The sequence below is a fragment of the Moschus berezovskii genome, chromosome 2, assembly GCF_049115385.1.
Source record: "Moschus berezovskii isolate FMDL1 chromosome 2, NW_MosBer_1.0, whole genome shotgun sequence".
NCBI classification, from domain to species: domain Eukaryota; kingdom Metazoa; phylum Chordata; class Mammalia; order Artiodactyla; family Moschidae; genus Moschus; species Moschus berezovskii.
Window position 1 is genome coordinate 113,966,224 of NC_142461.1, and position 16,041 is coordinate 113,982,264.

At 36.7% G+C, this 16,041-nt stretch overlaps 1 protein-coding gene across 3 annotated transcripts in view; it reads right to left on the minus strand.

The window, feature by feature from the left end:
* Positions 1–16,041, minus strand: part of METTL8 (methyltransferase 8, tRNA N3-cytidine) — an 89,457-nt gene that overhangs the window by 34,667 nt on the left and 38,749 nt on the right. The window contains exon 2 of one of the 3 annotated variants that reach the window (XM_055397107.2): positions 15,215–15,369. The exons of 1 other annotated variant lie outside the window; for it this stretch is intronic. In XM_055397107.2, coding sequence (XP_055253082.2) covers positions 15,215–15,357 — 143 coding nt within the window. In that variant the 5' untranslated portion in view covers positions 15,358–15,369. The remainder of the gene's footprint in view (positions 1–15,214; positions 15,370–16,041) is intronic. One more of the 3 variants, XM_088830047.1, reaches the window with a different exon arrangement.

The window sequence follows — 16,041 nt, forward strand, 5'->3', positions numbered from 1 at the left end:
TGGAGAATGTGTTGGGAAGCATGCAAAAAGCTGCACACTGAAGACAGATGACTGAGTTACATAAAAGCACTTGTACGATTGTTTGCATTGTGAACTGTATTAGGTGCTTTTTTCATGGAATGCTATTTTTACTTGAAAGAGCAACTGTAGACAAACTACAGCTATTCGGACTTGAGTATTTGGCATCACAAAAGTAAATGAAATGAGTCTATCTATCACTTTAAGGAAAAAAAAATGACAGTATTTGATGTCAAAGATAAATTTTGTGCTTTCAAACAAAAATTTGAATCTTGGAAAAACTGTGTCCACCACCATGAGTTTGATAGCTTTCAATACTTAAGAGATTTTTCCTGATGGGAATAATGGTATATTAATAAATGTGATTTCTGATTATTAATGAAATGTGTCATTTGGATCTACATAAAACAGGGAACTAAACTTTCCAAATTATCCATGTGTGATATTATAAAATGATACCTAGGTTTAAAAAAAGATTCATTCAAAGTATAAGGTGCAACAATGGTTTATAATATAGCAGAATATAAAAAGTTCCCTGATATGGTTTCATATTCCGTATTTGTAACTAAGAAACTGCTACTAAACTTATAAACTTATAAAAGGCTATTATAAAACTCTTCTCCTTTACAAGTACATATTTGTGTGAGACCAAATTTTCTTTATATAATTCAACCTAAACAGCATGACATAACAGATTGAATGAAGAAGCAGATATAAGAATCCATCTTTTTCCATTGTTAGATATTAAAGAGACTCTCAAATATTTAAAACAATGCCATTTGAACTACATTTTTTGGGAGCACACAGATATTTTCATTAAAATATGTAATTCATACGAACATATAATGAATTTATTATTGTTTTAAAATGAATTAATACTTTTAATGTTCAGTTTCTATCTCTAATATAGAACATATCAATATATACAGTCCACATAAATAAAAAGTTTTGGGGTCCTCAATGATTTACAGTGTACAGGGGTCCTAAGACCACAGTGTTTGAAACTATTGCTCTAAAATAACATCTGAAAAATAATTTTAAGATGTATAGTCAAAAAGTTAGTAGAGAAAAATAAAAGAACAGATGAGTCAAAAAATAAACAGAAATATAACCAGATTGTATTAACTTACAAAGCTACCAGGATTAGGTGTTACCTTAAATTTCTCGCTCTTTTTCTTTCATTTATGGCATTATTTTAGTAGATCTAAAAAGGTACCAAATTGTTTTGATTTGTATTTCTTTTACTGTTGCATATTTTCCCATATGTTCACATGTACTTCTTTCTGGGTCAACTTTCTATTTCTGTTGCCAATTTATCCACATAACAAAAGGTTTTCATGCTTTTCTAACAATATAACAAATACTCAAATGTTAATCTTGATGCATGGCAGTGGAGAGTAATTTAGATTTTCTGTGTCTCTCAGTTTTAGTATTAGTAAAATAAGTGTTCAGTTCAGTTGCTCAGTCATGTCCAACTCTTTGCGACACCATGAATCACAGCACACCAGGCCTCCCTGTCCATCACCAACTCCCAGAGTTCACCCAAACTCATGTCCATCGAGTCAGTGATGCCATCCAGCATCTCAAAACAGTATACAACTAAGATTATGTACTTTGAAATTATAATTATCCTATTTCATCAAATCTAAGATACCATTATTTTCTGTACCAGTAGGAAAGAAAAAAAAAGCACTTCCAATTACAATGGTAAGATGGTATCAATTTTAAGAAATATCTTGATTTTAGAGATGTTAATCGGTGAAAAAAATGTCTCGGGTGGACAAAATATAGCTGTTATAGATATATCAGACAATAACTGAATTAACTTCAATCAAATCTTTTCTACTATTGACACTAATTTATATTTCTGACTCCTGGACTTCTACTTATCTTTTTGGCTGTAATAAACATTTAAATTGATTGCTTTTATTAATAGGTCAGTTTCTCACTTAGGAAGGTATGACTTACAAAAGATATACAAAAGAACCAATGCCTTCCCATTTCTGCATAAAATGTAATAGAGCTCACAGTTGCTGGAAAAAAAAATTCACTTCTCTCATTAAACATTTATTGACAAACTATATCTATTAGCCTGTGAACTGGGGATTTGAAGATGAAGATTTGGTATAATTCAGAATTGTTAAGATGAGGAGCTATAATTGATTAAAGAACAAAGACTATAAGACAGTAAGATGGGAAAAGGTATATGGGGGACATTCTTTTTAAAAAATCAAAATGCAAATAATACTAACGCTTATAAAGTTTCATCTCTACCCTCTTAACCCCATGCCCATCCCCGAGATAAACACCATTATCAGTATGAAGTGGACCTTTATAGACATTTCTCTGAGTATATAAAAACAAAGATATGAATATACATGTAGTACACATATAGAAATTCCTTAATAAAAATGAGGCCATACTAGAGATACCTTTCTGCAATTTGTTCCTGTTTAATGACATATTACAGCCAACTCTTGATATCAATGCACATGGATCTTTCTTATTTTTATTAACTGCTACATTATTTTCCAATGTATGGATATAAACCATATTTTTAAAGGCCTTATTGAGATACAACTGACATACAGCATATATTTAAAGTGTACGATTTGATAAGTTTTGACAAATGTAATCTTCATGAAACCATCTCCACAACCTAGATAATGACTATTACCCATCACCCTCAAAAGTTTCCTTGTGCCCTTTTGTAATTCCTCCTTTCCACACTTCCCCTTCTCATCACACCCACCTGCTGCTTCACCAACAACCACTGATCTGTCGTCTGCCTCTACAGATTAGTTTGTACTTTCTAGTCTAGTAAAAGTAAAGTACACATTCTTTATTTCGAGCTTCTTCCACTCAATGCCCTCCTCCAGGGGATTTTCCCAACCCAGAGATCGAACCCAGGTCTCCCACATTGCAGGAGATTCTCTACCATCTATTACAATTTGTTTATCCATTTACTTACTGATGGATATTTGCATTGCTTCCAAATTTGGTTATTACAAATAAAGCTGCTATGAACAATCATGTAAAACTATCTGTATGGATATATGCTTTCTTTTCTCTTGGATAAATATCTAGGAATGGAATGGCTAAATCATATACAGGGTACCTGTTTAATTTTTAAAGAAGCCACCAAGCTGTTTTCTAAAGTGATTATATTGTTTTATGTTCCCACAGCAGTGTATGAAAATTCCAGTTCCTCTACATCTTCACCAACACTATTGGTACAGTATTTTGAATTTTAGTTATTCTAATAAAAATGTATTTCACTGTGATTTTAATTTGCACTTCCCTAATGACTAATGGTGTTTGAGTATCTTTTCATATGCCTGTTACCTGTGTATGTTCTTAGGTACAGTGTCTGTTCAATATTTTGCCCATTTTTATAAGGTTGTTTGTTTACTGAATTTTGAGGACTTTTTATACATTCTGATTTTATTAGCCATTAAATGAACAAACTATTGATATGTGCAACAACATGTATAAATCTACAAATATTATCCCTAGTAAAAGAGGCCAGACAAAAAAAAAAGAGCATATATCGTGATTCCCTCTACATAAAATACTGGAAAATGCAAACTAATAAATAATGCATGCTATGTTCTTTCTCTTTCATTCCTTCTTTCCTTTCTGTTTTGTTGGCAGATAAATTCTCTTTTATCTTTCTCAGTAAGCTTCAGTTTGAAGGCTGGGTATTATGTATTTTCTGCACTTTTCTGGTAATCTGAGGGTGTCAGAGGTGGGGGAGAAGGGGAAACTCTACTGAGCCGTGGGCAGACTTTATGAAGGTCTGGGTCTGCTTTTTTCTTTTTTGAGATTAAGTCCTATGCTAGGTTTTACTTACCTAGTTAGGATGTGCCCTGTTTCTAAGGGGGTTTCCCCTGGTCTTTGGACAGTTTCCTCAATTCAGCATGGAACTCTGGAAAACGGTGAGCCCCTGATTTCCCCTACTCTGCAAAGACCTCAAATTCTTCTCTAATAGGTAAGAATATTTATTTTCAAGGATTTTTTCTCAACTTTGCCAGGGTTGCCTAGTGAATATTAGTAATGATTTGTCAGCTGATCCTTCAGTAGTACTGCTTCTGAGGGATAGAGCTAGGCTTAGGAGCCACTCTGAGCCACATACGAATCTGCAGTTTCCTTCCTTGGTCACTAATGGTCCATGTTCCTGAACTCTTACAGTTGCTGTTGGTATAGTTTTTGCTTGTTTTTACTATTTCTTACTCATTTTGTTGGAGGAGAAATACTTTGGTTTTCAAATTCAACCAATTTCCTCTCCTGAAGGACTCACGCTTATTCATGAAAACAGACTAGAGCTCCTTTAGACATCATCTCCTACTCCTCTCCTGAGTACTCCTTAGAATCTAACCCAGTGATGGGAACATGTGAATATTAAAAAAATGAGGAAGAAAGATACCACTTCATGTTTTAGAATGGTAACTCTAAGTGTCCTGAACAACAGAGCTTGATTTAGTCTCATAAAATACTTCTTTTGTCACACCATTTACCCAGTTTCAAAATGTGAAACCTCTCTTCCAAGTGGGCTGGTCTATTTTTTACTTTGAAAAACACCTTGTGTACAAGACAGATCTTTGCTCGTGCTAATGTCTAGAACAAAAGGTTTTTCACTGTTTAAATCTTCCTCCTTTGGTGCCCAGGGCAAATCCTACCTACTCTATCAAGTCTTATTGACTTTTACATATCCTCATCTCAAAAATCTCTTCCAGTTCTTAAGACTACGCCTATGATCTTTACTGTCTTCACTATATGACCCTGCATAGTCCTCTATGCTGTTTATGTATTCATTGGTATATATCTCAATTCTTATAATCATATCAAGAATGATGCCTTTCAATGAGCACTTCCTCCTACTAAGTGTTTTATATATTTATTTCCTTTAACACTCACAACACTTCATGAAAAAAACTTGCTCAAATTCCTATAGCTGGAAAGGGTAGATTCAGGACTTAAATTGAGATTTTTTTTTTTTTATTCTAAAGCCCATGTTTAGCTACAAAATTAACTCTTGCACTAGCTGTAAACTTCAAGTAGACATGAACTGGATCTCTTATTTCTCTACATTGATTCACTTATTCAAATATACTTATTAAGTGCCTATAATATAGAGAATATAGCAATGGGACAGATAGAAGCTAAGATCTTCTCTGATGAGTCATCTAATAATGAAGATGAAACAAACATATAAGTAACTAAAGTGCATGTTAGGAAACAGTAATAACAATAATATAGTTAATTCTTATGTGCTGCTTACTTGTTATGCATATCCAACTACATACTAGATTCAATCCTCACAATGACTCTATGAGGGAAATATTACTATTATTATCCCATTTTAGAGGTGAGGAAACTGAGGCATAGATTGAGTAACTCTCTAAAGTCAGACATGGAGACTGTCTCTTTTAACATCTAGATTGCCTCTCATGATAAATTACCGTATAAGGAAAATTCAGACTACATAATAAGAATTTTTGATATCTAAACTCTACTGAGATTCCAGAAACAGTCAATTATTTAAATGAGTTTTATAATAGAAATTCATGTTGCAGGATATAGATCCTACGTTGGACCTATAGAGAATTATTTAGTTCAGTGTTTTAAACTAAAGGTCATGACACTTGTAGTCAGTCATGAAACCAATTTAGTCTGCTGCTGCTAAGTCACTTCAGTCGTGTCTGACTCTGTGTGACCCCATAGACGGAAGCCCACCAGGCTCCCCCGTCGCTGGGATTCTCCAGGTAAGAACACTGGAGTGGGTTGCCATTTCCTTCTCCAATGTGTGAAAGTGAAAAGTGAAGTCGCTCAGTCGTGTCCGACCCTTAGTGACCCCACGGACTGCAGCCTACCAGGCTCCTCCATCCATGGGATTAAAAGAGAAATAAACAGAAATGGAGTAGAAAAGAATAAATGGAAACTATAAGTACATGGTAAAACTGTAAAGGAAACTTCTGTTCCTGTTTCATACATGTGCATGTGTTACATGTACATTTACCTGCCCATGATGTAAACTGTTCTCCTTACACTGGATCATGCCAAAAACCTTGAAAGCTGTTGGACTAGCTGATTTAGTTATATGAAAATACAAGTGCTTACTGCTTCCTTATAAATTTTAGGGACCCCCTGAAAAGTTCCTAAGCCCTTAAACCAGGAATAGCATGGAATAAGAAATGATTTTTCCAAGTAACTATAAGTTGCTCAATATAGACAGATGTATGAGCCAAGTCTCACAAGCAATGTGAATATAGTTTCATGTCAGTTCAGTTCAGTCGCTCAGTCGTGTCCAACTCTCCGCGACCCCATGAATCACAGCACGCCAGGCCTCCCTGTCCATCACCAACTCCCGGAGTTCACTCAAACTCATGTCCATAGAGTCGATAATGCCACCAGCCATCTCATTCTCTGTCGTCCCCTTCTCCTCCCACCCCCAACCTTTCTCAGCATCAGAGTCTTTTCCAGTGAGTCAACTCGTCGCATGAGGTGGCCAAAGTATTGCAGTTTCAGCTTTAGCATCAGTCCTTCCAATGAACACCCAGGATTGATCTCCTTTAGAATGGACTGGTTGGATCTCCTTGCAGTACAAGGGACTCTCAAGAGTCTTCTCCAACACCACAGTTCAAAAGCATCAATTCTTCGGCGATCAGCCTTCTTCACAGTCCAACTCTCACATCCATACATGACCACGGGAAAAACCATAGCCTTGACTAGACGGACCTTTGTTGGCAAAGTGATGTCTCTGCTTTTTAATATACTATCAAGGTTGGTCATAACTTTCCTTCCAAGGAGTAAGCGTCTTTTAATTTCATGGCTTCAATCAGCATCTGCAGTGATTTTGGAGCCCAAAAAAATAAAGTCTGACACTGTTTCTACTGTTTTTCCATCTATGTCCCATGAAGTGATGGGACCAGATGCCATGATCTTTGTTTTCTGAATGTTGAGCTTCAAGCCAACCTTTTCACTCTCCTCTTTCACTTTCATCAAGAGGCTTTTGAGTTCCTCTTCACTTTCTGCCATAGGGGTAGTGTCATCTGCATATCTGAGGTGATTGATATTTCTCCCGGCAATCTTGATTCCAGCTTGTGCTTCTTCCAGCCCAGCGTTCCTCATGATGTGCTCTGCATATAAGTTAAATAAGCAAGGTGACAATATACAACCTTGACGTACTCCTTTTCCTATTTGGAACCAGTCTGTTGTTCTATGTACAGTTCTGACTGTTGCTTCCTAACCTGCATACAGGTTTCTCAAGAGGCAGCTCCCAAATGGATAAATGTAATAAATACAATTAAAAGACTATAAGCAGAGTATAAAATGGTTTAGTCACTGTGGAAAAGTTTGGTCGTTCCTCAAAATTTAAATACAGAATTACCACATGACCCCACAATTCCATTCCTAGGTATTTATCTCTAAGACTTGAAAATAAAGACTCAAACAAGGACGTGTACACACGTGTTCATAGCAGCCCTATTCACAAAAGCCAAAAGGTAGAAACAATTTAAATGCCCATCAGTAAATGAATGGATAAACCATTTGCGGTGTATGTGGAATATTATTCTGTCATAAAAAGGAATGAGGTACTAATACATGCTACAATATGGATGAACCTCCAAGATTTTATGCTAAGGGAAAGAAGATGGACCCAAAAGACCACTTGTCGTATGATCTCATTTATATGAAATATCCAGAAGAGGTAATTCCGTAGAGACAAAACACAGATTGGTGGTTGCCAGGGGCTGGGAACTGTAGCAAAAGTTGCTTAATGAATAAGGAATTTTACTTTAGAGTGATGGAAATGTTTTGGAACTAGATAGAGATGCTTGTTGCACAAAATCGTGAACGTAATTTATGCCACTGAACTGTTCCCCTTAAAATGGTTAACTTTGTGTTATGTGAAATTCACTTAACTATTAATAATTAAGAACCTATAGGCAGATGCAAATACTAGTTATACAAATTCTAGATCTGGAGGGCAAATATTACCAGGATATAGAAACTGAAAAAAAAAGGGTTATTTTCATTTTGTCTCAAAAAAATTTTTAAAAGAGGTTCATATATAGAGTAAATAGTTCTTATTAACTAAATCAGAAGCTAGAGGAAAAAATAAACTGTACACAATTCTGAGCAACATCTCTGAGAGAAAACCAACATGTATTTTTAAAGAAAACTCATAAAAGGACTTCCCTGGTGGTCCAGCGGCTAAAACTCCAAGCTCCCAGTGCAGAGAGGCCTGGGTTCGATCCCTGGTTGGGGAACTATAATCCCACATGCTGCGACTAAGACCTGGCACAGCCAAACAAATAAATTCTTAAATCTTAAAAAAATAAAAAACCAGCATGAGGAAACATTATTCTTAAATATAAAGAAGGAAATAAGGAAGGGAGAACTTTCAGACAGAACTTTGTACTTAAAGTAAGGAGAAAGTAAACCAGTCTTCTGGTTTTCAGTTTAATTTACGCATCTTCTCTTCAAGCAAAAAAAGGTAGTGGGGGCTCAGGGAGAGGTAGGGAGATGACGTGAAGCAACTACTTCTGTCTTCCCTTGGAGGAAATTATTATTATTTTTTTATTACAATACGTATCTATCTTCGGAGAGAGTTCACTAGAGTATCCTGGCACAGGCAGGATAACCTCTTTCAGGGGTATGCTATGGAGGAGGATGGCTGTAGAGACCAGATCAAGGTTTTTCAAACTTTCTCTAGGCTGCTAGAGTGAGGGAGAGGTGGGAGAGGAAAGGGGAGATGGAGCTGTTGATGTCCCAAGCCTCTATGCCCACTTCACTCAGAAGAGGTTTGTTTTTTACCTTTTAAATATTGGGATTTTACATTAAGATTTCACTTGGGAAAAAAAATTCTGCTGCTAAAGAAATATATGAAAACCACTGGATTGGATCAAGGATTCCTAAAGCTGGTAGCTCAAAAGAATGACGAAAAGAGCTTTTTCAAATTACAAATTTTGGGGCCATACCTGCAGACCTAGTGAAATAACTCCCAAGGGATTCCTGTGCAGTTGCCCTAAGCTAGCCCATAGTGTTTGCGAGGCACTGAACCAGATGACCTTTGCTTCCCTGAGAGCCTATGACAAAACAGAACTTAAATGGGCAGGCGGGAATCTTGGGCAAAAGAGCTGATGGTAGCAAACAGAAAATGAGATGTAGACAACTAAATGACTAGAGTCTACTGACAAACATGAACAAATACAAACAACCCAAAACATCTGGCAAACAAAGAGCTTGCCTAGGACCAGAAGTTCCTCTGGAGGTTTAACTGCTTGGCAATTATCTCATAGCCTATTCAGTTCAGTTCAGTTCAGTCGCTTAGTCGTGTCCGACTCTTTGCGACCCCATGAACCACAGCACGCCAGGCCTCCCTGTCCATCACCAACTCCCGGAGTTCACTCAAACTCATGTCCACAGAGTTGGTGATGCCATCCAGCCATCTTATTCTCTGTCGTCCCCTTCTCCTCCCGCCCCCAACCTTTCTCAGCATCAGAGTCTTTTCCAGTGAGTCAACTCGTCGCATGAGGTGGCCAAAGTATATAGAAGGTAGCTAAATTTGTTTCCATTTTGAATAACTTCAGAGTTCAGTTCAGTCACTCAGTCGTGTCCGACTGCTCGACCCCATGCATCACAGCACGCCAGGCCTCTCTGTCCATCACCAACTCCCGGAGTTCACTCTGGTGATGACAGTCAAAATGGTTTAACTCAGCAACAAGAAAGTATAATGTCAGCCAAATATATAATTTAAAATTTTCTAGTAGTCAGATTAAAAAAAGTGAAAAGAAATAAAATTAATTTAAATAATATACTTTAGCTCAATATATCCAAAATAATATCATTTTAACATTTAATTAAGTATAAAAATTACCAATGATATATTTCACAATTTATTTGTATTCAGTCTTCAAAATGTAACAGCACATCTCAATTCAGACTTACTAGGTTTCAAATGCTCAACCACTACATGTGGGTAGTGGCCACCATATTGCATAATGCAGGACTAATTAGTAAAAAGTCAATCTATTTCTTTTTAAAATTGATATTCTGTTTCAATATAGAAAGTCCATTAATTAGCTTCCCAGCCTTAGAGGTCCTGAACCCAAGGGTGAGGTAACAATTTTGTCTGTAGATGTTATACCCAGCCTCTTAACTTCAGACTTGACCCCTCTTTCTCCTCCTAGCAGAGGAATCTGTGTTCTGGACATTTTTCTCAGAATGTCTAGCTCCCAAAACCTATTCAAAATATCTAAAACTAAATGCAATATCTTTATTCCAAAATAAAAAATCAATTTACTGTTATTTTGTCAAATTCCTCTATCCGTTATGAGTATTCATATGTGGACATGCTTCCCTTTATTCTGGTAAATACCTGGGAGTGGATGGAATTTCTGTGTCATAGAATTAAGTAAGTGTATATTTAACTTTATAAGAAACCACCCATTTGATATAGAGAACAAACTAGTGTTCTAGTTGGGGAGTGGTTACCAGGGGGAAGACAGAAGGAGGAGGATGATTAACAGGTACAAACTATTATGTATAAAGTGAGCTACAAGGATATATTGTACAACACAGAATAGAGCCAATATTTTATAACTATAAATGGAGGATAACCTTTAAAAATTGTGAATTGCTATATTTTACACCTGTAACATATAATATTGCACATCAACTATACTTCAATTAAAAAAAAGAAAACAGTAGTTTTCTGGTAGAGTCTTTAGGGTTTTCTGTGTATAGGATCATGTCATCAGCAAACAGTGAAAGTTTTACTTCTTCTTTTTGAATTTGGATTCCTTTTATGTCTTTTTCTGCTCTGATTGCTGTGGCCAAAACTTCCAGAACTATGTTGAACAGTAGTGGTGAGAGTGGGCATCCTTGTCTTGTTCCTGACTTTAGGGGAAATGCTTTCAGTTTTTCACCATTGAGGATAATGTTTGCTGTGGGTTTGTCATATATAGCTTTTATTATGTTGAGGTATGTCCCTTCTATTCCCACTTTCTGGAGGGTTTTTATCATAAATGGATGTTGAATTTTGTCGAAGGCTTTCTCTGCATCTATTGGGATAATCATATGATTTTTATTTTTCAGTTTGTTAATGTAGTGTATTACATTGATTTGCGGATATTGAGGAATCCTTGCATTCCTGGGATAAAGCCCACTTGGTCATGACGTATGATCTTCTTAATGTGTTGTTGGATTCTGATTGCTAGAATTTTGTTAAGGATTTTTGCATCTATGTTCATCAGTGATACTGGCCTGTAGTTTTCTTTTTTTGTGGGATCTTTACCAGGTTTTGGGATTAGGGTGATGGTGGCCTCATAGAATGAGTTTGGAAGTTTCCTTTCCTCAGCAATTTTCTGGAAGAGTTGGAGTTGAATAGGTGTTAGCTCTTCTCTCAATTTTTGGAAGAATTCAGCTGTGAAGCCGTCTGGACGTGGGTTTTTGTTTGCTGGAAGATTTCTGATTATAGTTTCAATTTCCATGCTTGTGATGGGTCTGTTAAGATTTTCTATTTCTTCCTGGTTCAGTTTTGGAAAGTTGTACTTTTCTAAGAATTTGTCCATTTCTTTCAAGTTATCCATTTTATTGCCATGTAATTGCTGACAGTATTCTCTAATAATCCTTTGTATTTCTGCGTTGTTGGTTGTGATCTCTCCATTTTCATTTCTAATTTTATTGATTTGGTTCTTCTCCCTTTGTTTCTTGATAAGTCTGGCTAGTGGTTTGTTGATTTTATTTACCTTCTCAAAGAACCAGCTTTTGACTACCAGAAAACTACTAGAGCTAATCAATGAATACAGTGAAGTTGCAGGATATAAAATCAACACACAGAAATCCCTTGCATTCCTATACACTAATAATGAGAAAATAGAAAGAGAAATTAAGGAAACTATACCATTCACTGTTGCAACAAAAAGAATTAAATACTTAGGAATATATCTACCTAAGGAAACGAAAGATCTGTACACAGAAAACTATAAAACACTGCTGAAAGTAATCAAAGAGGACACTAATAGATGGAGAAATATACCGTGTTCGTGGATTGGAAGAATAAATATTGTGAAAATGAGTACACTACCCAAAGTAATTTATATATTCAATGCAATCCCTATCAAGCTACCAACGATATTTTTCACACAGCTAGAGCAAATAATCTCACAATTTGTATGGAAATACAAAAAACCTCGAATAGCCAAAGCAATCTTGAGGAAGAAGAATGGAACTGGGGGAATCAACCTGCCGGACTTCAGGCTCTACTACAAAGCCACAGTCATCAAGACGGTACGGTACTGGCATAAAGACAGAAATATAGATCAATGGAACAAAATAGAAAGCCCAGAGATAAATCCACGCACCTATGGACACCTTATCTTTGACAAAGGAGGCAAGAATATAAAATGAAGAAAAGATAGTCTCTTTAACAAGTGCTGCTGGGAAAACTGGTCAGCCACTTGTAAAAGAATGAAACTAGATCACTTCCTAACACCATACACAAAAATAAACTCAAAATGGATTAAAGATCTAAATGTAAGACCAGAAACTATAAAACTCATAGAGGAGAACATAGGCAAAACACTCTCCGACATAAATCACAGCAGGATCCTCCATGACCCACCTCCCAGAATATTGGAAATAAAAGCAAAAATCAACAAATGGGACCTAACTAAAATTAAAAGCTTCTGCACAGCAAAGGAAACTATAAGCAAGGTGAAAAGACAGCCTTCAGAATGGGAGAAAATAATAGCAAATGAAACAACTGACAAAGAATTAATCTCCAAAATATACAAGCAGCTCCTGCTGCATCTCAATTCCAGAAAAATAAACGACCCAATCAAAAAATGGGCCAAAGAACTAAACAGACATTTCTCCAAAGAAGACATACAGATGGCTAACAAACACATGAAAAAATGCTCAACATCCCTCATAATCAGAGAAATGCAAATCAAAACCACAATGAGATACCATTTCACACCAGTCAGAATGGCTGCTATCCAAAAGTCTACATGCAATAAATGCTGGAGAGGGTGTGGAGAGAAAGGAACCCTCTTACACTGTTGGTGGGAATGCAAACTAGTACAGCCACTATGGAGAACAGTGTGGAGATTCCTCAAAAAACTGGAAATACAACTGCCATATGATCCAGCAATCGCACTCCTGGGCGTACACACCGAGGAAACCAGAATTGAAAGAAACATATGTACTCCAATGTTCATTGCAGCACTGTTTATAATAGCAAGGACATGGAAGCAACCTAGATGTCCAACTGCAGACGAATGAATAAGAAAGCTTTGGTACATATACACAATGGAGTATTATTCAGCCATTAAAAAGAATGCATTTGAATCAGTTCTAATGAGGTGGATGAAACTGGAGCCTATTATACAGAGTGAAATAAGCCAGAAAGAAAAACACCAACACAGTATAATAACGCATATATACGGAATTTAGAAAGATGGTAACCTTAACCCTGTATACGAGACAGCAAAAAGAGACACAGGTATATAGAACAGTCTTTAGGACTCTGTGGGAGAAGGTGAGGGTGGGATGATTTGGGAGAATGGCATTGAAACATGTATATTATCATATGTGAAATGAATCACCAGTCCAGGCTCGACGCACGATACACTGGGATGAACCAAAGGACGGGATGGGGAGGGAGGTGGGAGGGGGGTTCAAGATGGGAACGCATGTACACCTGGGGCAGATTCATGTCAATGTATGGCAAAACCAACCAATATAATATTGTAAAGTAATTAGCCTCCAATAAAAAAATAAAAAATAAAATAAAATATAAAAAAAGAAAATAAACCACTTTTCTTCTTCTATTATATATATATATTTTTTTTAGAAATCAATTTACCTCTTGAATTCCCTATTTCTGTTAGTCATTTGGGATCAAACCTTCAGAGTCAAATGTTTCCTTTTCCTTTATTACAGAAGCACCAAGTTCTACTTTTTATTTCCTTACAATCTCTCATTGGCCCTTTTTGCTTCCAGTTATACCTGCTGATCTCTGTTACATGTAATAGTATATACTGCTAACCAAATACTTAATATACCATGTATAATGAATGCCATTTCTCTTCAGTGATTCTGTCATACCTTTCACGTCAGGTGTGAATTTAAGACCACACAATCTTGCTCCCACCCCTACATCTGGTCTATTATCATTCCAACTTTATCTTTTTCCAATCTCCTAAAAAAGCCTTTATTTTAGGCAAACTATCCTGTTCTCCTAAATAGGCCTTATACTTCCTCATCTAGGTGGGTATGGCTTTCCACCCACCTGGAATGACCTTACTCCAGCTTTACATTAAGTCATTATTCCACAAATATTTATGTGCCTGGCACTGTACTGGTTACTGGAGAAAGAACAAATATCTCAGTTTCTCCAATTAAAACTTCCTTAATATGTCAATTATACCTCAATAAAGCTAAAACTAAAAAAAACTGGAAAAAAAAAAATCTTCCTGACTATGCCAAAACAGAAGTGATTCTGCACTGTTGAGTTGTTCTTATATGGAACTAGGCCTTTTAAGAATACATTAAGCCCTTATAATTTGCTGCTTTGTAGTCCCAACTATCAGTTTTTCCTATAAATACCAGTCTATCATCACAAATAGAGGAGTGGATTTCCTAAAAGCACAAATTAAGGTCAAATCAGTGTGTTCTCCCTGGTGCTTAGATGAAAAAGAGACAAGTGGAGGGCTCTACATAGAAAAGAAGCCCCTTCAGTGATATGCTGCAAAATCAGGATCATAAGTGAGCAGGGAGGGCGTGCAAAAACCAAAAGAAATTCAGAACTGGCAACACTTAAGTAAGGATCCAGATCCTTACTTGCACTAGTGGTAAAAGAACCCAACTGACAATGCAGGAGATGCAGGTTCAATCCCTGTGTCAGGAAGAACCCCTGGAGGAGGGCCTGGCAACCTACTCCAGTATTCTTGCCCGGAAAATCCCACACACAGAGGAGCCTGGCAGGCTACTGTCCATAGAGTCGCAAAGAGTCCGATACAACTGAAGTGACCTGGCAAACATATAAGTAAGGATGAATTACCCTGGCTTTTAGACTTCAACAACATAGGGTTGAGTTTTAAAAATCTTTTTCTGGCACTAAATGAAAATAATAACACTGGTGTCAATGTATTTACATTATATCACACCTAAAAAGATAACTCACCACATGTTGTGTTCAAAAACTTTTGTTGGATCAGTTAAAATCCTTGATCCCAGAGGGGCCACTGGGTGACAATCACTTTGGTATCTGTGAGGTACTTTTCTTATCCTTGGACAGGAAATATAATTTCTCCAAATCACATTCATCCTAATCAGTACCTGGAAAATTTCAAACAATTAATTAGTCAATACTGATTAAACAATGTATTATTTTACCTAAGAGCCAAAAAATGGTGGAAAAGAATGACAAACTGAGAAAGAACATGAAAACTAACCACTTTTAAATGAAAGATGGGCATGGTAGCTTCTCTCCTGAAGTATTTAGACTTAAGAGAAAGGAAAAGAGTATCTGGAGTGTACAACACTGTCTGGCATTCTTTACAAGTCACAGCCTTGACCAACTTCGCTTTGCTTGGTATTTGCTTATATAATTCTTAGCACATGGCCAAAGCATGAAAGCCCAGAATCTGGATTTTGTACATTAAAAAGTTTTTTAAAGTTATTATTTTGCTTTGGGAATTCTATGCTAATTATTTCTGGGAAATATTTGATGACCACCAGACCAAAAGTCCGGGAGAAGGCAATGGCAAGCCACTCTAGTACTCTTGCCTAGAAAATCGCATGGACAGAGGAGCCTGGTGGGCTGCAGTCCATGGGGTCGCTACTAGTCAGACATGACTGAGCGACTTCACTTTCACTTTTCACTTTCACACATTGGAGAAGGAAATGGCAACCCACTCCAGTGTTCTTGCCTGGAGAATCCCAGGGACAGCGGAGCCTGGTCGGCTGCCGTCTATGGGGCTGCACAGAGTTGGACATGACTGAAGCGAC